At 33.0% G+C, this 23,949-nt stretch overlaps 2 protein-coding genes across 3 annotated transcripts; both read left to right on the top strand.

The window, feature by feature from the left end:
* The first annotated feature begins 286 nt into the window (after positions 1-286).
* Positions 287-3,832, top strand: LOC125072021 (esterase FE4-like). Its single transcript, XM_047682494.1, has 3 exons — positions 287-528; positions 2,034-3,304; positions 3,557-3,832. Exons 1-3 carry the CDS (start codon positions 349-351, stop codon positions 3,759-3,761), a joined length of 1,656 nt encoding a protein of 551 aa, XP_047538450.1. The 5' UTR covers positions 287-348; the 3' UTR covers positions 3,762-3,832.
* A 10,786-nt stretch (positions 3,833-14,618) lies between these two features.
* Positions 14,619-23,949, top strand: LOC125071949 (cholinesterase 1-like). 2 transcript variants are annotated; one of them, XM_047682399.1, is made up of 3 exons: positions 14,619-14,859; positions 22,151-23,421; positions 23,674-23,949. In XM_047682399.1, exons 1-3 carry the CDS (start codon positions 14,653-14,655, stop codon positions 23,876-23,878), a joined length of 1,683 nt encoding a protein of 560 aa, XP_047538355.1. In that variant the 5' UTR covers positions 14,619-14,652; the 3' UTR covers positions 23,879-23,949. The 2 variants fall into 2 exon arrangements, with proteins under 2 accessions (XP_047538355.1, XP_047538363.1); XM_047682407.1 differs by lacking the exon at positions 14,619-14,859 and adding an exon at positions 20,403-20,645.

Below are 23,949 nucleotides of genomic sequence, written 5' to 3'. Positions count from 1 at the left end.
GGGAACTTAATATTTATCGGAGTTGTTCACTCAAATGATATAACTTACATAATGTACTACAATAATATATCGTAGTAAAGCATGTCTTACTTAGTGATAACAAAACGGTATTAATCGAATAAAACCGTTTACGTACATCGCTAATCAGATCCGCTTCATTCGATCATATCGAGATATGATAAATTTACTCATTGGACTTAACTAAGTGTAACTTGTTATTATTGTAAGGATATATCGTTTGTATGATAATGACTTATATATAATGAACGTCATGCAGAGATAATATTCATGACCACTTCGGCAATCTTCAGTCGCTGAGTGTTTGCGATACAAATCGGTAGTGTGAACATGTATTGGCTTGCAATATTTTCTTGTCTTTTATATTCAGTACTTTGCGCTGATCCTGAATCTCGCTTAGTGCAGCTGGATCAGGGTCCCGTGCGTGGATATAAAGATGTCAATGAAGGTATATTTGTCTTCAGCAGTTTACCGTACGCCACAGCCCCGACTGGACGGGACAGATTCAAGGTAATTTGACGCACAAAAATATAATTAATTTATATTTGACTAGGTAATGTCCGGTATCTTAAGATTTATACTTAATTAATCTATACATATAATAAAATTGGAGTATCTGTTTGTAATATTAATATAACCGCTTTTTACTAAATGCATATGTATATATGGTACATATACCAAAATAACATTTATATTTTTGCCTGTCTGTCTGTTTGTTCCGGCGAATCTCTGAAACCGCCTGAGCGATTTTAACGGCACTTTCACTGGCAGAAAGCTGGTGTAATAAGAAGTAACTTAGGCTACTACTTGGATCACCATGGAGGGACAAAAACATTATCAGTTCATAAGCAAAAACGTTATATGCGAAATAATATATAGACGTACATAAACAGACGAATTGAGAGCTTCTTTTTTTGTCTGTTAAAAATGAAGTCCACGGCTTTTGTAATTTTATTGGAAAGACAGTCATTAAAGTAAAATTATGAATGAGGAAATGTTGTAATTTATTATGAAATTGTAAATAATCTCATCATAATAATATAAGTATGTATATGTAATTAAAATATATCGAAAATTATTGTAAATTTTAATTTCTTTTTAGCATATTTACAATATATAGATTTTTTCATTACTTAGTACAAGATATGAAATTTGATGTCATCATGTAAAAAGAATTAAGTTAAATTTCGTATGAAAACATTCGATACGAATTTCCACGAATGTTGATTGTTGCCTTAAATTCGTATCCAACAATGTGCTGTATTTTGCTGTCTGAAAATAAATATCGATTGAAAGACTTTAATCACATAAACTATCGAATAACATAAGCTTAATCTTTATGTACTAGTGATTGTTATACACAATATTGTATATATATACGTATTGGGATTACAAGTTTAATTTATTTATTGCCCCTATTTTTTTTTAAAACTACACCTTTCTCTGCCGCCATGCTTTCCCACTTTTTTGCTGACAGACTTATAATGTGTGTTTAGTAATGATGAATTATAACTAAAAGTCTAAAAGCCAGTGTTCCGCAAACTTACAGTATAGTAGCAAAATCCATATTAATGAGGGTTCCTAGAAGGGTGTGGCCTAGAAATCAAAAGATACAGCTAAGAAACTTTTATGTGGTCTGCCCGCATGTCAGAACCATTATATTTATTTAATAATAATATCAATATCATATATAAATTTCAACTTTGCTCAAATAACGCAAATTTGTATAAAATTTAAGTAGCTTTGAAATTATATAAAATATAATAGGTACCGGAGTAAATGTTTGCCATTAAAATTTTCTATATATGTATTTTTTTAAATATATTTTAAGAGATTAAAACGGCTGACATACATGTGATCACGTTTTGAAAGTAAATTTTTATGCTTTTTAGGTTATACTGTTAGAAATAGTGCATATTCATATCATCATACTTATTGAGTAATAAGTATAATGCGATGATTTCTATTACAAATCAGCTAGATGATGTCCTAAAAATTGCTATTATTTTTTTTAGGCTCCTCTACAACCACCAACCTGGTCTGAACCGTTTGAAGCTGTGGAAAAGAATATTAAATGCATACAAGCCAATTATATAAATATAACTGGCACAAATTCTCAAGAAGATTGTCTTATTGCCAACATTTACGTCCCAGAAAAAATTGATAGAAAACTTCCAGTCGTTGTTTACGTCCACGGCGGTGCTTATATTATAGGTTGGGGAAGCTTATTGGAACCCAAAAATTTAGTTAAAAGCAACAAAGTTATCGCGGTAACATTTAACTACAGATTAGGAGCACACGGATTCCTTTGTCTAGGTACAAAAGATGTGCCTGGTAATGCTGGTATGAAGGACCAAGTTGCATTACTACGCTGGGTTAACAAAAATATTGCTAAATTTGGCGGTAATCCTGATGAAGTCACAATAGCAGGATATAGTGCCGGTTCTTCCGCGGTAGATCTTCTAATGATATCAAAAATGGCACAAGGTTTATTTAAAAGGGTTATCCCAGAGAGTGGTGCAAATACCGCAGCGTTTAGTATCCAATCCGATCCCATTATGAACGCAAAGGAGTACGCAAAACTGATTAATTTCGAAAATGTAGAAGACTTCAACGCTTTAGAAGAATTTTACAAGACAGAATCCATTGAAGTATTAAATTCACCAAATGTCATGGAAAGGAAAGATTCTACTTTTTTGATGTCTCCATGTGTGGAGCGTGATGTAGGTCAAGAACGATTTCTTGATGATAATCCAGTTCAGATATTAAAGTCTGGTAACTATAAAAAACTTCCCATGTTGTACGGATTTGCTGAAATGGAAGGATTATTCCGCATGCCTCTTTTTGAAGTTTGGAAGGATCAGATGAATGTAAAATTCTCAGATTTTCTCCCGCACGATTTAAAGTTCACTGATGAAAATGAAAAAGAACAAGTTGCAAACAAAATTAAACAATTTTACTTCGGTAATAAAATGGTAGGAGACGAAACGGTTCAAGGGTATATCGACTACTTCACAGATATTATTTTTGCATATCCAACACTAAGATCAATAAAGATGCACGTGGAAAATGGAAATAACCAAATATATTTATACGAGTACTCGTTTGTAGACCACAATGGCCCAATAAATCCACATACTAATATTCGTGGAGCAGATCATTGTTCTCAAACACAAGCCGTTTTAGATGGACTTTGGACCGAAAAGGATGAAAAATTAATTTCATCCGACTATAAGAAGATTAAATCAGTTGTAAGAGAATTATGGTTAAACTTTATGACAACTGGGTGAGTACTACCAAACTTATCTTGTTTACACCACTTCTCATTTAATTTAATGTTACGGTAGGCTACAAAATCTAATTTATTTATAAATGACAATAATCTAATTATATCTTGTGTATAAAAAAATGTAAATAAAATTGAGATAATAAAGATCATATCATTATACTGAAATCATCATCATCATTCATGATGATTAATTTACATAATTTTATTGATGAGAACGGAAAATATAAAAGGGTATTGCTTCTTTTCCAGAAATCCAGTACCAGCTGATTCTAAGCTACCAGCATGGCAGCCAGTGGGTACGGAGTGGTCACCACATATGTCTATCAATAGAACTTTAGAAATGAGAGGATCTTTGTTGAAGAAAAGGACGTTATTCTGGGAAGAAATTTACGATAAATATTATCGTTTCCCATTGATACCAACAGATCCTTTTTCCAAGAAAATTGAGCTTTAAGGATTCAGAGATATTGTATCAAAAAATCTTGACAATAAATTAAGTTGTCAAAAAATAAATAGGTAATACGATGGTGTTTTTTTATTAAATGAATTTATATTTTATATAACTTGTCTTTCATCCTGTTGTAATATTTAAGAACTACTCCTATAAATATATCTCGTTAAATAAAGGAGAAGGGTCGAAGCTTGATTCACTATGCTCTTTCTTTATCCAAGTGTCGAAATTAATTCCGTCACATATAGGGTTTTTCACATATATTATATTATTTTAAGTAAATCATTACCAAGTGTGAACCTTATAATTGCATGTGAGAGAACGAAAGACAAAATAAATAGTAAAAACAATTTATATACACAAGGAAGTGTCTTAAGGCTACTATTATTTCTCGTTCAAGACAATGATCTTTCCGATTTTACAAATCTAATTACGTTTAACAATTTGTAACAGATGATTTGATGGGAATAGTTATCCTAATTGTAGACACAATTTACTACTACAAAGTATATAGGTGGTATAGCGATTTTATGATGGGCGCCATTAACGTATATTTTAACACATTTTCATATACCTGACAGCTTGTTCAGAATTTCTTAATTTATATCTGTTCTAACTCATAGAGACATCTTGGTTATTTTCAAACAATACCTTCCTTGAATTAAATTCTAGAATGAATGTAAATACTTATTTATTTTCATAAAAATACTGTACAAATTTAGACCGTGTGGAATGGTAGCAAGGTGGCTAGCAGCATTTCTCCGTTGAAATTAAATTCCGATTCTTTTAGCAAAAAATGAACCGGTTGGTTCATTTTTTGCTTTTGCCTCTCAAGCTCAAATTTTATCAAATTGTGATTAAATTGTAACATACATTAGAATTAATTGTATTTTCGCCAAAAATAGTTTGGAAGGTGAGCTGTAACATTGGCAAACATAAGGGTAATTAATATTCAGGCAGATAAGAGGAGACTTCGATAAGCATGACCTATCTAAGGAGTTAAAACTATTTTTTATATCAAATTTAAGTAACACCTCGGTCTCCTTTCCTTTTATAAAGGTATAATTAGAATGTACTGCTGCTTCACAGTCACATACAATTGTCAGAAATTTTGTTAAATATCTAACAAATAACATAAAAAAAAACTTTCCTTACCAGGTGGATACATTGCATAGATTGGTTAGGTTAGGTTAGGTTAGTGGCAGCCTCACCAGCTGAGTTACTCACAAGATCAATAAGGTGCTGTTGTTGGATACCGTCAAAACCAATAGCAGCACTGCTTGAGAATTATATAAAGGTGGTGTCCTCATCTTTAACCTAAAAATGTTCTGAATAGGAGAACTGAAATATACAGATGCTCGATTTGGCAAATGATGATTTTTATGAAATTGAAAGTATCTATAATTAGCCAGAAGTCTAAAGATTAATTAAGATACGACGTTAAGCCTTAAGTTGGTTGCTTTGTTTAAAATATTTTATTTAATAAGCAAATGTTATGTACCAATACGAATAACGAACATAGCTTCTAAGTGTATTGATAATGAGTTTTGTCATTGTGAAATATTTGATGTGTCTTTTAGAAATATTAAATATATAATTTGTATTTATCATCCGGATATCATTTATAATAGCTGGTCAAAGTCAGGCAAAGTCATAAATACAGTCTTGGACGAGGACCGCCTCCTCGTGGGATAATCAATAAAAATGGCCGTATACATTTCAAACCCAAGCCCCGATGCAAAAAAAAAATATAAGGAAATAATTTTCAATCAATCTAACAGAGCTAGTAGATACAGGAATCTTAGAGAGGCTCTCAATTTTTAACTCGAAATTGTAGGGCCGCAACTATTTTCGATAGAAATATAAACCTCCATGTCGTTACAAAAAACTTCCAATAAATATCTTGGGCAGATATAAGATATCCCCTACAGAAGCAGTAATGGATCTTGAAAATAGATATTCGACAGATATACCTTCGTGTTCCAATTTCTCCATGACATAAGACAGCATCGCATTTCAGGTGATTCTGCAATTAAACTTTCCAGTCCTTTGAGCCTTTGGAGCTCTTTTTTGGCCTGTCTATATATAAATTTACTTGTTTTTATAAATTTTGCGAATTTACAAACCCCAAGGGCCACCTAAGGTGCGGACAAATGCAGATAGATGTATTTACAAGAAATGTAGTTATTTCTAGGGAAATAGTGAGTGACCGCTCTACACACATAGCACTACACACATTTCTTGACATTGGAAATCATGTAGCTTGGTTTCTTGCTAAACTTCTCTTAGAAGATAATCACACATATATCACTATACTAGTGCATAAATCATTTCAAGCTACTGTTTATTTCTGTTTATTTGCGCAACAGGTGCAGCTTGATAAACGTGCAAGCTGCAATCTAACAAATGCCCTATTTGGGATACTAAGATTTAACTGGTTAAAACAAACATTTAATTTGAGAATATTACTGAAAATCTCAACGGGAAAAAATTTCATCTATAATCATTTTCTACTTTTATTGGAGATTTCGGAAGAAAACATTATCCTATCGTCAATTGAAATTATTTTATGGCACGGGGTTAAAAAACTGATACTGACATAAATATCAAATAAAAAAATAGATGTCATATAGGTCAGAATGTCTATTACAAAAACATCCAGGAAAAAAACTGCCCAGTGAAACTAATTAAGCAAATTTTATTAAAGTGACAAAGCGTAGAAGTTGGAAACCCTAATTGAACAAGTAGTTTTCTTTCCTTTACCGGTAAGGTTAAACCAGCATCTAGAAAAATAATTCCACTAAGGATTAGGTCAGTTATACAAATCATAGAGAAATTTTGCTCGGCAGTTCCCTAGCCAAAGGGTTATTGCAGCAAATTGCGGTCAAGTGAATAAAAACATTTGAAAGTAAAAAAGGGGAGGCTTCATCGAGAAATAATTTACAACGATTAAAGTAAATGTCATATATAATCTATTTAAATAAATTTTGAATTAATAATAATAATATATCCTGAGATTATAAAACAAAAGCGTTCAGCTATGCGTTCTGTTCTGTGCTCAGTTCTGCAGCGTATATCTGCAAGCGGACCGGAAACCGGAAGCTTGTATTAATTTTTGCTTTGGAATAATGTTTTTACTATAATGTTCCGCACGTTCCATCTGTCTTCTGTTTTTTTAATTTGAAGCTACTTATGTCGTTTAAAATTACTTAATTACCTTTAATTTTGCTTGTGTGATATAAGGTGCTAGAATTGAATTTTAAAATATCGTAATTGATTGCTGTATTTTTTTTGTTTTTGCTTACATGGGTGCACGCGCAATCTAAGGCTTCTTATTACTTTATTTCTCAAGGTTATAATCACATCGAGGACAAATAAAAAACACATAGTAGACAAAAATATAACACAAAATATATATATCCAATTAAGTAGGTAGATTTGAATAATTTTTTCTAGTTGATTTACACTGTTATTGAACAAACGGTATGGGTATATTTTGTAACTTGTTTGGTATTAATATTTTATGTAGCAAAAAAATCAATTCTTAGTGTAAAAATCAGAAAATTGAGGTGAGGAGAGTGAGTCGTCTGAACGTGACCTATTTATGTTATTTGTTTGTGGTCATTAGGCTCTTTCGGTAAGGAGTGCTCACGCAGAATGTCCTTATAGGTCGATTTTCGGTTCCTAAATCGCCGGTTCCAAGCTATAGGGATTGTGTTTACAGTGTTATGTAGACACGGCTAGCAATCAATTAAAAGTATTATCAAGTGATAACGATTACAATTTATTATTACAAGAAATGTGATAATCGACGTGACAAATGTTTGTTTTTAATTCACGGCACATAATACTGTGAGATAAAATAAAATCAAAATCATTTCATGCTAATTTTATCATCAAATTTAATAAACAAATTATATTATATTATTGTTATTCTTTTGAATCACGAGCTGTGATTCATAACGCACGCGAGTGTGATGTAGCTACTTAATACTAAATATAAATGTGGCCACAGAGAAAACTATAAAACTTGAAAATTATTATTAAAAAATATGTATCGTCTGTATCGCTGTAATTAAAGTGGTATTTTTAGATTTAATTTAACACTGTATCATGAGGGATCAAAAGTGATTTGTAAAGTGAAGAAGCTGGCTTGGATTGATAGTAACTTATGTAATACGGCAAATCATTGTTGTCAAGTAGCAATCTGCCTATCTACTTAGTGATAATTAAACGATAGGAATCAAATATCACCACTTAATAACGTTAATCAGATCCACCAGAAAGCGCAAAAATATGATTAATTTACATTGGACTTTTGAATGTTACTGATTTTTTTATCTTAAATGTATGTCGTTCGTACGATAATGACTTGTATATACAGTTCCTCATTCGGGGATAATATTTAAACTACTTCACAAATCTTGCTACTGAGTGTTCGCGATACAAAGTTGTAGTGTGAGCATGTGTTGGCTCACAATATTTTCTTGTCTTTTATATTCAGTACTTTGTGCTGATCCTGAATCTCGCTTAGTGCAGCTGGATCGGGGACCCGTGCGTGGACACAAAGATGTAAATGAAGGTGTATTTGTCTTCAATAATACCGTACGCCACAGCACCGACTGGACGATATAGATTCAAGGTAATTGGCACTAGCCCTTATTGCCTCGAGTGTAAATCCAGCGCTGATAATGTGGTATAATATATTTGATACGTATTTTTTTAATTGTAACATACAAGAAATATATCGTACCCATAACAATCACCTTAATCTGTAAGACTACAGTTTATTAGTATGAGACAGCAAATGTCTAATTGTGTTTCCAATGTGTGCACGTGTGTGAGTAAAAAAAACAATTACCATAGAAAGACTATGGTAAGCAGATTAGATCGAGATTTTTTAGGATTTGTCAGATTATATATGTAAGGATTAAAGATATTATATATCGTACCAAAACAAATTTGGGTTTTATATATTACATCTTAGTTTTAAGATATTTAGCGTTATACATTCACACACTAGCTTCGGAGTATCCATCAATTCTAGTGCCATAGTTGTCACCTAAAAAGTTGGCATACTGAAGAAGATTAAGTACTATTTTTATCCAGAGGAGCTTTTCAAATTATAATATGAAAACAGACGACTTTAAAGCTGCTTTAGCATAAGGCTTAATCTAATTGCATCATTTAGTTGTCAACCCCCCTCAACTCACACGCAGCCTTGGGCAGGTGCAGTTGTTAGGTACCCTATGTTCTTTTCTGTTTCCCTGAGAAGTTAAGACGTGTAAGTAAAAAACAAATAAATAAATTTATTACATTTCGCGCTTGTAATATCAGTTGGGATCATTATAATTAATTAACAGTTAATTTGTTCTTAGCCCACGGACGGCTCACCACGAGACTGGCCACGAGAGACGTCTCAGCATGTGTAGGGTTTATGTGCCGAAACTACCTATAGCGTGTAGGCCTTTCATTGGATTAAGAGAGAGAGCGTGCACACACTACAAACATATATTAATTACATATCCTGCGTAACTTGCTGTTCCCCGCTGAGAATGGTCGTCGCGTAAAGAATGAAATCAGTCAGAAGGATATCATCATGACTCTACTGATCATATTACGGTGACTAACTTAATCTTAAATTCAAAATCGCAGAACTGGATGTTGGTGTAGTTTCCCCTTCTAGGTCATTGTGATATCTCACTTATTTACTGAACACTGAACAACTATTCTTTACATCAGAGTCATCTTCTCAAAATAAATAATGAACCTTCCGACCTACCGACGTTTTTCTTATATTCGAGAATCTAAATAATAAAAACAATGACTGTAAATTATATTATTCCGTTTATTGATTATAAGACAAAATAGTACCGGGAGTTTGTATTGATTTTTGTCTGTCTTTCGTTTTATAATGTCTGGTCATTCAAAACTGAAAATACATTTACTGTTTTTGTGTTCGATATAAGTTGCATAAACTAGTCTATTAATATAAAACCATTAAAAAAAAATTAGCACGTACCATGATGTTGATAAACTATCTATAAAATATATAGGATTATTTGTCAAAGATCTAAATCATTTCATGCTAATTATTATTGATAGATTTAATTAATAATCTGAATCAAATTTTGTGATTTACAGCGCACCGGAGATGTATCGTAACTAATGATAATAATATCATAATAATAATCTTTATTCGCAGATTCTTATAAATAGTTATAATTTAGTAAATTTAATTCATTTGTAGTATTTAAAATTCCTCAGCAACCAGTTTGATCGTCAAGTTATTTTGCGACACCTATGTCGGTCACCCCAAGTTTCTTCCATTCTCATTAGATATTCAACCGCCAAACAGCAGTACTCAGTATTGTTGCGTTCCGGTTGAAAGGGCAAGTGAGCCACTACAGGCAAATAACATCATAGTTCTCAAGGTTGGTGGCGCATTGGCGATGCACCATTGTCCATGGGCGATGGTGACTACTTGCCATTAGGTGGCCCATATGCTTGTCCGCGAAACAATATAATAAAAAAAAACATCTCTGTTCGAGCTACCCTTCTCCAACCTTTTGGTAGGTCATCTTTCCTTTTTGTCTTTTTCGTTCCTAAGATACTATTCCATTACGTCTTTCGTCCATGTCCCTTTATTTGTTCTCATAATATGACCAGTCCAGTTCCATTTCTGGTTTCTAATCTTTAATAAAATATCTCTCAAGTTCGTCCTTTTCCTTATTTTCGTCGTTACCTGTCACGTAGTTAACTACTCAGTATTAAATACAAAAACTAGCGTCAGAGAAAACAAGTATAACCTCAAAGTAATTTTTTGGATTTTTTTTTTGTTAAGTTTTGTAAACAAATGTTGTCTATAATTAGTAGGTAGTAATTTAGTTTCGAAAGGGTGATAGTGTTTTACAAATAATACGATTTTGAGACCTAACTAAAAATTATATAACAGCTAAACTTTAATTAAAATCAAACATATATTTTCGGTCGATCTATTTGTTGAATGGGTTATGTAAAAGTTTTGTAATAACATCATATTCACAATATTCATGTAGTTCGAAGTTCATATATTCGGATTCATAAAATTTTTGTAAGCGAGCAAAATAGAAGTTACTCTACGTAGTCTGTATCAAATAAAAACAAAGCAAAACATATGTCTTTGTTTCGAAATTATTTTTTCTGAGAAGTGCGATTCTCTTAGAATTCACTTTGTATCTCACTCCTAGCACTTGTCTTATGTTTATAAGTCTCATACAATAAATTTACTGAATTTAGTGTTGACGCGGGTTTATGTGGATAAAACCGCGTCAACACTAAATTCAGTAAATTCAGTAAATAAGAAGAAATTCGAAACTCATCGCTGAACAGGAGCATGAAATTTCAAAATGTAATTTGCGAGTTTCATTATAATAATAATAAAATTTAGAGATTATACGTATCAAAATGACGTATCAGCTAAGTCGGCCATCAACGTGTCTTGAGTGATCTTTTGTATCATAATCGCGTCACGCACAGCTGCTATACTGTGTTCTTCTTGCACCAAACAGTACACTTAATGTATCTTTAAAGCACATCTACGGTCCGATTTTTAAAATTTAATGCTTGGCAATACAAATTCATGTTTTTTTTCACAGAGACAATATCATACTATTCAAATCCTTTGTTCTATATAAATCAAATTTATAAATCAAATCAAACTCAAAATCCTTTATTCTATATAGAAGCATTACACTTACTTATTGATAGTCCAATTAAACACTACCACCGGTTCGGAAAAAGAAACACCCTGAGAAGAACCGGCGAACGATACTCCCGCTGAGTTTCGTTCGCCTGTCGCTGTCTTTTTTTTGTCAAACTAGTTAAATACATATCATCATCATCATGATCAGCCTGTGTCATTCCACTGCTGGACGTAAGCATCCTCGAAACGTAGGCCTCCCCCAATAAATACATATATTGAATATGAATAGAAATAGCCAGGAGGCGATCGTTTCATTCTTAAGGTGTGCTATCAATCATAAACTCACTAATTGTATAGTAGTCTTTCGCAACAAGCGTTCCTTAATATTTATTTAAATTTGGCAGCAGAAGAATTTTGAACGCTTGAAATTTGAATTGTCAGTTGAGAGACGTCAATTGTAAGAAATATAAGACGGGAAAGTATTTTGTTACATAGCCCAAAGATGGAAATATAAAGCTAATGGTGTATTTGTCAGTGTCTGTTCCTTTGTTGAGTGAGGCACTTGGTCTCTTGGTCTTTGAACCGCGCCAGCGCCAGACGTGCGTACTGACTGAATTAGTAAAATATACAATAGTAATCGTTTATATATATATGAAGTGGTTTAAAATATACTTTTTCTTTTAACGTTCCCCAGTAAGAAGTCTGGCCACGAAATTGGACCAGATCGTTCTATTCATCTACCCCGGTATTCTACATCGAGAAACTCTCTGACTGAGCGAGTATGATGTGCTGGGTAGTCGTCTTGTTGAAACTGAATGACCCAATAATTTTTCCATATAAAATTCCGGTCCATGTATTTATTTTAAAGCGATACTGAGATTGATCTTCTCGCATTAAATGTGGATTTCCCAATGCCTCTCGTACAAGTCGTCTACTCACTATTAAACGGTCGAAACAATTTACTCCAAAAGAAATCTAGGTTCGTTAGAAACGTTGATACAATAAATCCAGATCACAACACAAACAAGTCCAATAAACAAGCTAAAATTGTACGTACGAAATCAACCCGAATACAGAAATATGCGTAGTAAACGAAGAAGTATAACGTAAACGTACTAAAATATAACACAAAATGGTAGAGAGTAGTAACGGTAAATGGCATCATGGCGGCGTCACTATCTGTCTCGATCACACACGGCACAATAGTGTCTCTATATTATAGCATTCATAGTCAAACGTGGTCCATAGAAATTTAAGTGATAAAAATAATTAACTTTCAATTGGTTTACATTTTTTTCAATTCAATTAGACTAGTATTTTAGGTGTAGTCTACTAAGTGTAATACCATTTTAGAATTTAAATTAAATGCGCCATCTTTTAAAGCCACTTGCCAAAAAAGCGTAGTACATTTGTTTTACAAGACAGTCACATAAAGATCGATGATGTAATCTTTTTTGCGCAATGGTTGCGCAATAAAATGATGTTTTTCTAAAACTGAGGCATAATTATATCGGTTTTAGATTACAATTTATAAAACGGTTATTCAGGGACCTGTTACAAAAAAAATATCAAAACATGGTCAAGATTTGTGGTCACAAAACTTTTAAGACAGTCGCAGGATGTCAATTAATGGATTTTATTTATAATAAGCCAATATTTTTTTTAATTATTTATAAATATTTTTTCTTATTTTTTGATAATCCAAATGAATTGGCCTATCGCTCATTGCCGACTTGACGTCGATTTCTAGGACACCCTGTATATATATTTTTTATAAACTTCTTTTTACTAAATGTTTTGTGCCTTTCATCACAAACAAATAAATTGAAGCCCTTGAGTAGAATTATATAGTCCGTTTACAGTTCTTTTACCTCTGGCTATTAAGTTGGCTAACTTTTGCAATGTGTTGCTATAGCTAGTTTCTAAAAAACCTTTGTATAAAATTAGGAAATCGTGATAGATGAGGGAATATTTGTTGGTAGTGGCAGAAAGATATGAAGCTGTCCTTCATATAAAATACCTATTTACTTCTACCAGAGCCAAATGGTGAATTTTATTTTTAGCCCGTATACAGTGGTGGTCATATACCTACATAATTCGGTGCAACCGGTGGTAGTAGCTATAGGAGACAGGCTCGTAGATGGATATGGATCTATCTATGTATCACGCGTAGGCGTGGCGTGACGTATGATACATATAATTATATCTGTACCAATGCTCCTATATATGAGCCGAGATGGCCCAGTGGTTAGAACACGTGCATCTTAACCGATGATTTCGGGTTCAAACCCAGGCAGGCACCACTGAATTTTCATGTGCTTAATTTGTATTTATAATTCATCTCGTGCTCGGCGGTGAAGGAAAACATCGTGAGGAAACCTACATGTGTCTAATTTCAACGAAATTCTGCCACATGTGTATTCCGCCAACCCACATTGGAGCAGAGTGGTGGAATATGCTCCAAACTTTCACCTCAAAGGGAGAGGAGGCCTTTAGCCCAGCAGTGGGAAAATTTACAGGCTGCTAATGCTAAAAAAAAAAAAAATGTAACTATATCATTATTTTTTGGTAATAAATAAAAACAAGTACGGATTAGTCAAACCTTTTATTTAGAATTAGAATTATCTAATCATTAGAAGAGACCGAATAATCATAAGTGCTAAGACTCAGTATCCGAGCCATCGTATACTTGTGTAATTTTTTTTTTCAATTTCATCGTCTAGGTTGTAAGTCAATATCGATCTTTAACTCTGCTAAAAGTTTTGTTAAAGTTAGAACCTCTTTCCTGACTGCGTACGCTATGGAAGGTGAATAATACATGATCCATTTTGGTTCTAATCTATTCATTTGTAAAAATTGTAATTTTATGTAATAATCGTTAATCTTAAATTATAACAATTCACTAAAGTAGAGAATTATTTTTCAACATACGGGAAGTGCAGGTAACATTATTTTACTTACCTGTCATGGCAACTACTAGGAATTACAGGACCTTTACTTGCTACCTTTTTTGGCATGATTAAATGTAATTAATCACTATAATATAACACGAGGAGTTCTGAAAAATTAGACAGTCAGTAATGCCAACCTAACGCGCAGCCTCTTTGGTAGATGCCAGAAGTAAAATAACTGTGAACGGACTGTAGTTGGATAACTCGTTTACCGGCTTCACCGCTAGCGTCATTTTATTCATTCGCATGTTTGCGTTCCATGTGTCAAGTGTACCGTGCAAAAATGTATTGGCTTGTGATTATTAACTTAAGTCTATTTTCCTTAGTCCTGTGTGATGACCCTCCATCTCGTTTGGTGTATTTGAGTCAAGGCCCCGTCCGTGGATATAAGGATTTAGATTTAGACCTTTTTGTATTTTATGGCATACCTTACGCTAAAGCACCAACTGGTTATGAAAAATTTAAGGTAACCTAAAAACATATAACTTTTTTACAAATATATATGACAATATCGTTTAAGATATTAAATAATGAACGTTAAGTGTACTATATTATGATATTTAGTATAGGTTCTATAAATAATCTGTTTTTGTTGATATTTTCCTGATAAACCAGTGCCGACTGCCGAGTGTCAGCAAATATTTAAATGAAAATGAATCAATAAAACTAGGTACCTATATCTGACTAATACAAAAACTGATTATTTGAGGTTAACTAATAATCGATTTAAATCACTGAAGAGATTTAGTGATTAATTTTATCTATAACTAGCGACATGCCCCGGCTTCGCACGGATGCAAATTATTAATTATTAACTTTGGTATATCATAGCTTTATACCAGTGAAAAATATTTAGAATTGAATTTGATATACATAATGGTTTTACCAATATTCATGAATTTCCATTTATATCATAAATCAAGTTAAAACGGCAAAACAAATATTGCTAATATTTCATACAAGGGGTCTTAGGATTTGTTATAACACACAGGTTTTGTCGTTGTTGTTGTTGTATATCGTCAGGTCCTTCCCTTGATGCTGTCCAATATATTTATTGGTTTGCCACAACAGCGTACCTTGTCGATCCATTTGACTCCTGGAAGTATCATATATAAATAGATCACAAAGTTTCGACTCGCTTTCTGTGACCGGCTGCTTGCACCATTTGTAATATCTTATCTTCTAATGTGAGCTGAGTCTCGCACTCTGGTCACATTAGAAGATTTATTTTTTTCTATGTTTTTATTTGGTAGTAGGGCTCGCCTGGGTTGGTACCACGCACTCATCAGATATTCTACCGTCAAACAACAGTACTCAGTATTGTTGTGTTCCGGTTTAAAGGGTGATTGAGCCCGTGTAACTATAGACACAAGGGACATAACATCTTAGTTCCCAAGGTTGGCGACGGAATGGTTAATATTTCATACAGCGCTATTGTGTATAGCCCATAATATGCTCGTCCGCCCACCTATGCATAAAAAAATTGAGTCGTATTTTAGTCAGTTTCGAGGATATCATCTGTCGCATTGTAGGTAATCATATATTGCATCTTGGGAAAAACGCTTAAGAAACACGATTAAATTTTCGTTTACTCTTAGTCATATTGATGACACCATTTTTAATTGTATTATTAAATATTAAATGACTGTCTTTTGCTATATCTTTGTGATTCGATGTAAGAAGTAATTAATTAGTTAATATTATATTAGAATAGTATAATATATTATATTTTTTATGTTTTTCGCGAATTAGTTTTATTCATTTTTATCCTTATAAATAATTAATTCAACGCGTGGAATGAATATTGTGTTTCTATTTTTACAATGTGTGCGTCGCAGCGCGGCAAGTGTTTATGTAGGGTTGCCAGGGAATTGGAAAAAGTTACACACTTATCATATGAAATGCTATTTTTGTTTAATATTGCAATTGAATAATATTTGACTCCCAAGGAAAAATATTTGAACGTAATCTGACAACACCAAACGATATTCATTATCACTAGTAATATATAAAAATTTGAAATCCATTTCAAATAAGTCGAAAAGTTACATTTACTTATGAAACGATATGAAGTCATCTTTTTTTAATTTTCGAGAACAGTTTTTACAGAACTAGTTTTTTAGAGAAGACGGTAAAATTAATAATTAAAGTGACAACACTTTTAAACGTTTTAAAAAATAATGGGTCGTTTTGTATTAACAGGAATATGTATTCGCTCTATCTGCCTTTTGTTATAATCTGAGAGAATATATAACTTACATTCACAACATATATCTATTAAATTATGATATCTATCTTCGCATGTTGTTGTCGCAGTCACAGAAAAAGCTATTAAATTATTGTTTTTTTTTTTTAATATATATTTTGATGGATCACACCTTACACAATAGGCTAGTTGACAAAATTTGGAAATTAGTTTAAAACTATAGCTTAGCATCTATTTCACCCCAAAAATATACTATTTTAAGATAAATAGGTTTTTTATGTTAGTATTTTGAGTTTTTAGAAATGAACTTGAAATTGACCGCGAAAAAGGCCAAGATTGTCATGGCGTCTTAAATGACGTCACACCTCGCGAAACAGCCGTGTTTGTGTATGACAGTCAATTGTGTTTTTTAATAAATAATGAATTCCTCGTATTATAAATACTGTATGGTGCCCTAATGTGAAAGTACAACGATAAAAACGCCAGACAAATTATTCATATACGTACCAAACAATAAATAAATACGAATAAAGTGGTTAAATGGCATGGAGGCAAGATGCTCTTACTTTGTCAACTAATTCCACAATTTATTTCTGTGAAGACCATTTCGATGTAAGTATTAAATACAACTTGATATATCTATTTATAAATGTATAGTAAAAGAAATGAATTTAGCAAATATAATATATCACACATAACCTATAAAATGTTAGGACTGGAATAGGATTTTATGATTTGTTTGAGTTAAAATATTATTTTCGTTTTATAAAATGTAATAATTCAAACTCTTCTTATTTTTTTAGTTGCCAAATGATATGACTAATTATACAGAGTATCATATTATGGGTAAAGACACAAGTGCGCATGAAACCAGGTTGTATGCCAACGAAGTTCGAATGCCAAGAAGATATATGTAGAAAAAACAAAGTTTGTTAATAATCGCAGTGTTTGAAAGATCCAGAATCAAGTAGTACCCCCAGTTTATCTGCCATAATGATAGAAACAACGTAGCGTTCCGCGCTTGTTTCGCGAGGTGTGACGTCACGCAACTCTGATTGGTGTTTAATGTCACGTGATTAAATGCCTCATTTTGTCGATTTAATTTTCCAAAAATATTATTAATCTTTTATTATTTTTGTAGAATAGTTGTTTTTTTATTTACTAATTATCATGGTTAATCATTAGAAACTCAAAGCCATCCGATTTATTATTAGTGGAAACAAGCCTATTATTTTGTAATTTTATTTGTCTCTGTCGGTAATATATAGATATATTTTTTTAAATTGTGCCATGAACTTTAGAATTACATTCTTATAATAGTATAAATGCTATAATCAAAAAAGTATGAAATTTATTTAATTTATATAAATGTATCACAAATTTTATTACGTAATCTTTTTAATGATTTAATCTTTCTGTGGTTTCCCCTAATTAGCTAATCATTATACTACGATATTAACAAAGAGTAAAGATATGTTTATGTTTATTTTGTTTTAATTTGTCTTGATGAACAAACATAATTGAAAGACAAAACTAAAAGACGGAGGATGGCTTTTACCAATAGATGACGCACATTGCAGACGGATGCTTCGCTAGACTGCTAATAACAAAACCCTGTTTTTATAGATATTATAATTAACGTAATAAAAATGTTTTCTGGCCATAAATTTCAACCTCTTAGCTCGTTTCTTATTTAATGTATTTATTGAAATTTTAAAATTTGAATTTGACCATTTTGTGCGTAAATGTTGCATTCCACAAAAACACAAAAAAAAGTAAACTGTTATAAAAAAATTTTATTGATTAAATAATGTACATAACATTATATAATGAGGATATTGTAAAAATTACATATATTGTTATTTCTTTTTGATAAGAATACGTCATTGACCTTGCTCGATTTGGCGTTACATACCTATATACATCGTTTAGGAAAAATAATAATAATCGTAAAACCAGAGAGTAGGAGCCAATTCTATATATTAAGATATTCTGACTAGACCGCTTGCTTGGAGGCTTTAAATACATATTATGTACCAGTAATAATTATTATAAAAAAATGTTTTGTTGATAAATATACAATAGCTAGGCGCTTCGTAAATATATATTGAATTGCTTAATATTTAGAAGATAGAAAATACATATTGATACCGTCTATCGTTAGATACAGGAGGTTTTTTAAATACAAATGTGTATATATTATCTTTTATAGTCCTTTGCATGGACGCAACCAAATATAATACATAGACTGTCAAAGCTGAGAATGCTTCGCAAATAATACACGTACACTAGTAGCTCGTTTGTTTAAGTTATTTTATATAACGATACTCTATCTAGATATATTAATAATTTAAACACATAATTAACCTTTTACTATAAATATAAGTCTCTCAAATCCATCATCGATAGGAAAAAATAATTTACGTACGAGCACGCAGGTAGGTCTTCTTCTTCTGCCTGGCATTTATTTGTCCCAGCTATTGCCAGGGTCTGCCTTCCGACTAAGTCTACTCCACTTTGCACGGTCTTTAGTGTCATTCTGTGTGAGTCCATTATCCACGTCTTGTTTCACGACATCCAGCCATCGCTTTCTTGGGCGCCCGGGAGGCCTAGTTCCAGCTACAAATATATCAAGGCACTTTCTCCCGACATAGTCCTAAGATTGCCGCGCGACATTGCCATGCCACCTCAGACGAAGCCTTAGAGCTTATCCGCTACGTCACGGACCCCAAAACTACCTTGGATGTACGAGTTGCGTATGCGGTCAGCCCGCATTACGCCGCACACTAACCTGAGTATTTGCATCTTCGTAACGTGTAGCTCCTGAGTGTGCCGAGATAGTGCTGGCCAGCACTCGCTCCCGTATAGAAGAACCGGTCGGATGATGCTCATGTATATTTGCCCTTTGAGCTTGGGCAGTATTCTACGGTCACATACCACGCCTGTGACTTTCCGCCATTTGGCCCAAGCAGCGCTTATACGGGCTTGAAAGTCGTGATCGATGCTTCCGGACTCGTACAAGACGGATGCAAGGTACCTAAACTTCTCCGATTTAGCGGCTGGTTGAAGCCCTATTTGGATAGTGCTAGAGACCGGTCTCCTGCAAGCCATGTACACGGTCTTCACCACATTTAGTTGGAGACCGCCGTTCTCAAGCGTACCTTTCCATAAGTTCACCCTAAGTTCCAGCTCCAGCCGGCTCTCATCAACAAGCGCTATGTCATCAGCATACATCATCAGCCATGAAGGCTGGTCCTGGATGCATTCTGAGACAACATCTAAAACTAAGTTGAATAAGAACGGGGTAAGAGCCGAGCCCTGGTGGACCCCTACAGTGATTGGGAAAGGCTTAGTATCGCCAACAACGGTTCTAACCACGGAACTGCGGTACATGTCCCTGATAATGCCAATATAGGCCTCGGACAAACCTTTGAATCGCAACGTCCAACAGATACATTGACGAGACACATAGTCAAAAGCCTTCTGTAGGTCTAAGAATACCATATGTCGAGCTCTCCTTTTGTCCCTTAAGCCTAGACCAAAGTTCTAAGTCAAAAATGTCGTCCATGGTTACCGATCCCGGCTGAAATCCATACTGCATGTCTTACTTAGTGATAACAAAACGGTATTAATCGAATAAAACCGTTTACGTACATCGCTAATCAGATCCGCTTCATTCGATCATATCGAGATATGATAAATTTACTCATTGGACTTAACAAAGTGTAACTTGTTATTATTGTAAGGATATATCGTTTGTATGATAATGACTTATATATAATGAACGTCATGCAGAGATAATATTCATGACCACTTCGGCAATCTTCAGTCGCTGAGTGTTTGCGATACAAATCGGTAGTGTGAACATGTATTGGCTTGCAATATTTTCTTGTCTTTTATATTCAGTACTTTGCGCTGATCCTGAATCTCGCTTAGTGCAGCTGGATCAGGGTCCCGTGCGTGGATATAAAGATGTCAATGAAGGTATATTTGTCTTCAGCAGTTTACCGTACGCCACAGCCCCGACTGGACGGGACAGATTCAAGGTAATTTGACGCACAAAAATATAATTAATTTATATTTGACTAGGTAATGTCCGGTATCTTAAGATTTATACTTAATTAATCTATACATATAATAAAATTGGAGTATCTGTTTGTAATATTAATATAACCGCTTTTTACTAAATGCATATGTATATATGGTACATATACCAAAATAACATTTATATTTTTGCCTGTCTGTCTGTTTGTTCCGGCGAATCTCTGAAACCGCCTGAGCGATTTTAACGGCACTTTCACTGGCAGAAAGCTGGTGTAATAAGAAGTAACTTAGGCTACTACTTGGATCACCATGGAGGGACAAAAACATTATCAGTTCATAAGCAAAAACGTTATATGCGAAATAATATATAGACGTACATAAACAGACGAATTGAGAGCTTCTTTTTTTGTCTGTTAAAAATGAAGTCCACGGCTTTTGTAATTTTATTGGAAAGACAGTCATTAAAGTAAAATTATGAATGAGGAAATGTTGTAATTTATTATGAAATTGTAAATAATCTCATCATAATAATATAAGTATGTATATGTAATTAAAATATATCGAAAATTATTGTAAATTTTAATTTCTTTTTAGCATATTTACAATATATAGATTTTTTCATTACTTAGTACAAGATATGAAATTTGATGTCATCATGTAAAAAGAATTAAGTTAAATTTCGTATGAAAACATTCGATACGAATTTCCACGAATGTTGATTGTTGCCTTAAATTCGTATCCAACAATGTGCTGTATTTTGCTGTCTGAAAATAAATATCGATTGAAAGACTTTAATCACATAAACTATCGAATAACATAAGCTTAATCTTTATGTACTAGTGATTGTTATACACAATATTGTATATATATACGTATTGGGATTACAAGTTTAATTTATTTATTGCCCCTATTTTTTTTTAAAACTACACCTTTCTCTGCCGCCATGCTTTCCCACTTTTTTGCTGACAGACTTATAATGTGTGTTTAGTAATGATGAATTATAACTAAAAGTCTAAAAGCCAGTGTTCCGCAAACTTACAGTATAGTAGCAAAATCCATATTAATGAGGGTTCCTAGAAGGGTGTGGCCTAGAAATCAAAAGATACAGCTAAGAAACTTTTATGTGGTCTGCCCGCATGTCAGAACCATTATATTTATTTAATAATAATATCAATATCATATATAAATTTCAACTTTGCTCAAATAACGCAAATTTGTATAAAATTTAAGTAGCTTTGAAATTATATAAAATATAATAGGTACCGGAGTAAATGTTTGCCATTAAAATTTTCTATATATGTATTTTTTTAAATATATTTTAAGAGATTAAAACGGCTGACATACATGTGATCACGTTTTGAAAGTAAATTTTTATGCTTTTTAGGTTATACTGTTAGAAATAGTGCATATTCATATCATCATACTTATTGAGTAATAAGTATAATGCGATGATTTCTATTACAAATCAGCTAGATGATGTCCTAAAAATTGCTATTATTTTTTTTAGGCTCCTCTACAACCACCAACCTGGTCTGAACCGTTTGAAGCTGTGGAAAAGAATATTAAATGCATACAAGCCAATTATATAAATATAACTGGCACAAATTCTCAAGAAGATTGTCTTATTGCCAACATTTACGTCCCAGAAAAAATTGATAGAAAACTTCCAGTCGTTGTTTACGTCCACGGCGGTGCTTATATTATAGGTTGGGGAAGCTTATTGGAACCCAAAAATTTAGTTAAAAGCAACAAAGTTATCGCGGTAACATTTAACTACAGATTAGGAGCACACGGATTCCTTTGTCTAGGTACAAAAGATGTGCCTGGTAATGCTGGTATGAAGGACCAAGTTGCATTACTACGCTGGGTTAACAAAAATATTGCTAAATTTGGCGGTAATCCTGATGAAGTCACAATAGCAGGATATAGTGCCGGTTCTTCCGCGGTAGATCTTCTAATGATATCAAAAATGGCACAAGGTTTATTTAAAAGGGTTATCCCAGAGAGTGGTGCAAATACCGCAGCGTTTAGTATCCAATCCGATCCCATTATGAACGCAAAGGAGTACGCAAAACTGATTAATTTCGAAAATGTAGAAGACTTCAACGCTTTAGAAGAATTTTACAAGACAGAATCCATTGAAGTATTAAATTCACCAAATGTCATGGAAAGGAAAGATTCTACTTTTTTGATGTCTCCATGTGTGGAGCGTGATGTAGGTCAAGAACGATTTCTTGATGATAATCCAGTTCAGATATTAAAGTCTGGTAACTATAAAAAACTTCCCATGTTGTACGGATTTGCTGAAATGGAAGGATTATTCCGCATGCCTCTTTTTGAAGTTTGGAAGGATCAGATGAATGTAAAATTCTCAGATTTTCTCCCGCACGATTTAAAGTTCACTGATGAAAATGAAAAAGAACAAGTTGCAAACAAAATTAAACAATTTTACTTCGGTAATAAAATGGTAGGAGACGAAACGGTTCAAGGGTATATCGACTACTTCACAGATATTATTTTTGCATATCCAACACTAAGATCAATAAAGATGCACGTGGAAAATGGAAATAACCAAATATATTTATACGAGTACTCGTTTGTAGACCACAATGGCCCAATAAATCCACATACTAATATTCGTGGAGCAGATCATTGTTCTCAAACACAAGCCGTTTTAGATGGACTTTGGACCGAAAAGGATGAAAAATTAATTTCATCCGACTATAAGAAGATTAAATCAGTTGTAAGAGAATTATGGTTAAACTTTATGACAACTGGGTGAGTACTACCAAACTTATCTTGTTTACACCACTTCTCATTTAATTTAATGTTACGGTAGGCTACAAAATCTAATTTATTTATAAATGACAATAATCTAATTATATCTTGTGTATAAAAAAATGTAAATAAAATTGAGATAATAAAGATCATATCATTATACTGAAATCATCATCATCATTCATGATGATTAATTTACATAATTTTATTGATGAGAACGGAAAATATAAAAGGGTATTGCTTCTTTTCCAGAAATCCAGTACCAGCTGATTCTAAGCTACCAGCATGGCAGCCAGTGGGTACGGAGTGGTCACCACATATGTCTATCAATAGAACTTTAGAAATGAGAGGATCTTTGTTGAAGAAAAGGACGTTATTCTGGGAAGAAATTTACGATAAATATTATCGTTTCCCATTGATACCAACAGATCCTTTTTCCAAGAAAATTGAGCTTTAAGGATTCAGAGATATTGTATCAAAAAATCTTGACAATAAATTAAGTTGTCAAAAAATAAATAGGTAATACGA

This window comes from Vanessa atalanta, chromosome 2, assembly GCF_905147765.1.
Source record: "Vanessa atalanta chromosome 2, ilVanAtal1.2, whole genome shotgun sequence".
In the NCBI taxonomy this organism is placed as follows: Eukaryota; Metazoa; Arthropoda; class Insecta; order Lepidoptera; family Nymphalidae; genus Vanessa; species Vanessa atalanta.
The sequence above is the reverse complement of the archived record's forward strand: the minus strand, read 5'-3'. Positions and strand labels throughout refer to the sequence as shown.

Bases quoted from the DNA above. Each gene is read 5' to 3' on its own strand.
- LOC125072021 (XM_047682494.1), top strand. From the start codon at position 349: ATGTATTGGCTTGCAATATTTTCTTGTCTTTTATATTCAGTACTTTGC. The intron at 529-2,033 runs GTAATTTGACGC...TATTTTTTTTAG, and splicing joins CTGGACGGGACAGATTCAAG to GCTCCTCTACAACCACCAAC. The intron at 3,305-3,556 runs GTGAGTACTACC...CTTCTTTTCCAG, and splicing joins TTAAACTTTATGACAACTGG to AAATCCAGTACCAGCTGATT.
- LOC125071949 (XM_047682399.1), top strand. From the start codon at position 14,653: ATGTGTCAAGTGTACCGTGCAAAAATGTATTGGCTTGTGATTATTAAC. The intron at 14,860-22,150 runs GTAACCTAAAAA...TATTTTTTTTAG, and splicing joins CTGGTTATGAAAAATTTAAG to GCTCCTCTACAACCACCAAC. The intron at 23,422-23,673 runs GTGAGTACTACC...CTTCTTTTCCAG, and splicing joins TTAAACTTTATGACAACTGG to AAATCCAGTACCAGCTGATT.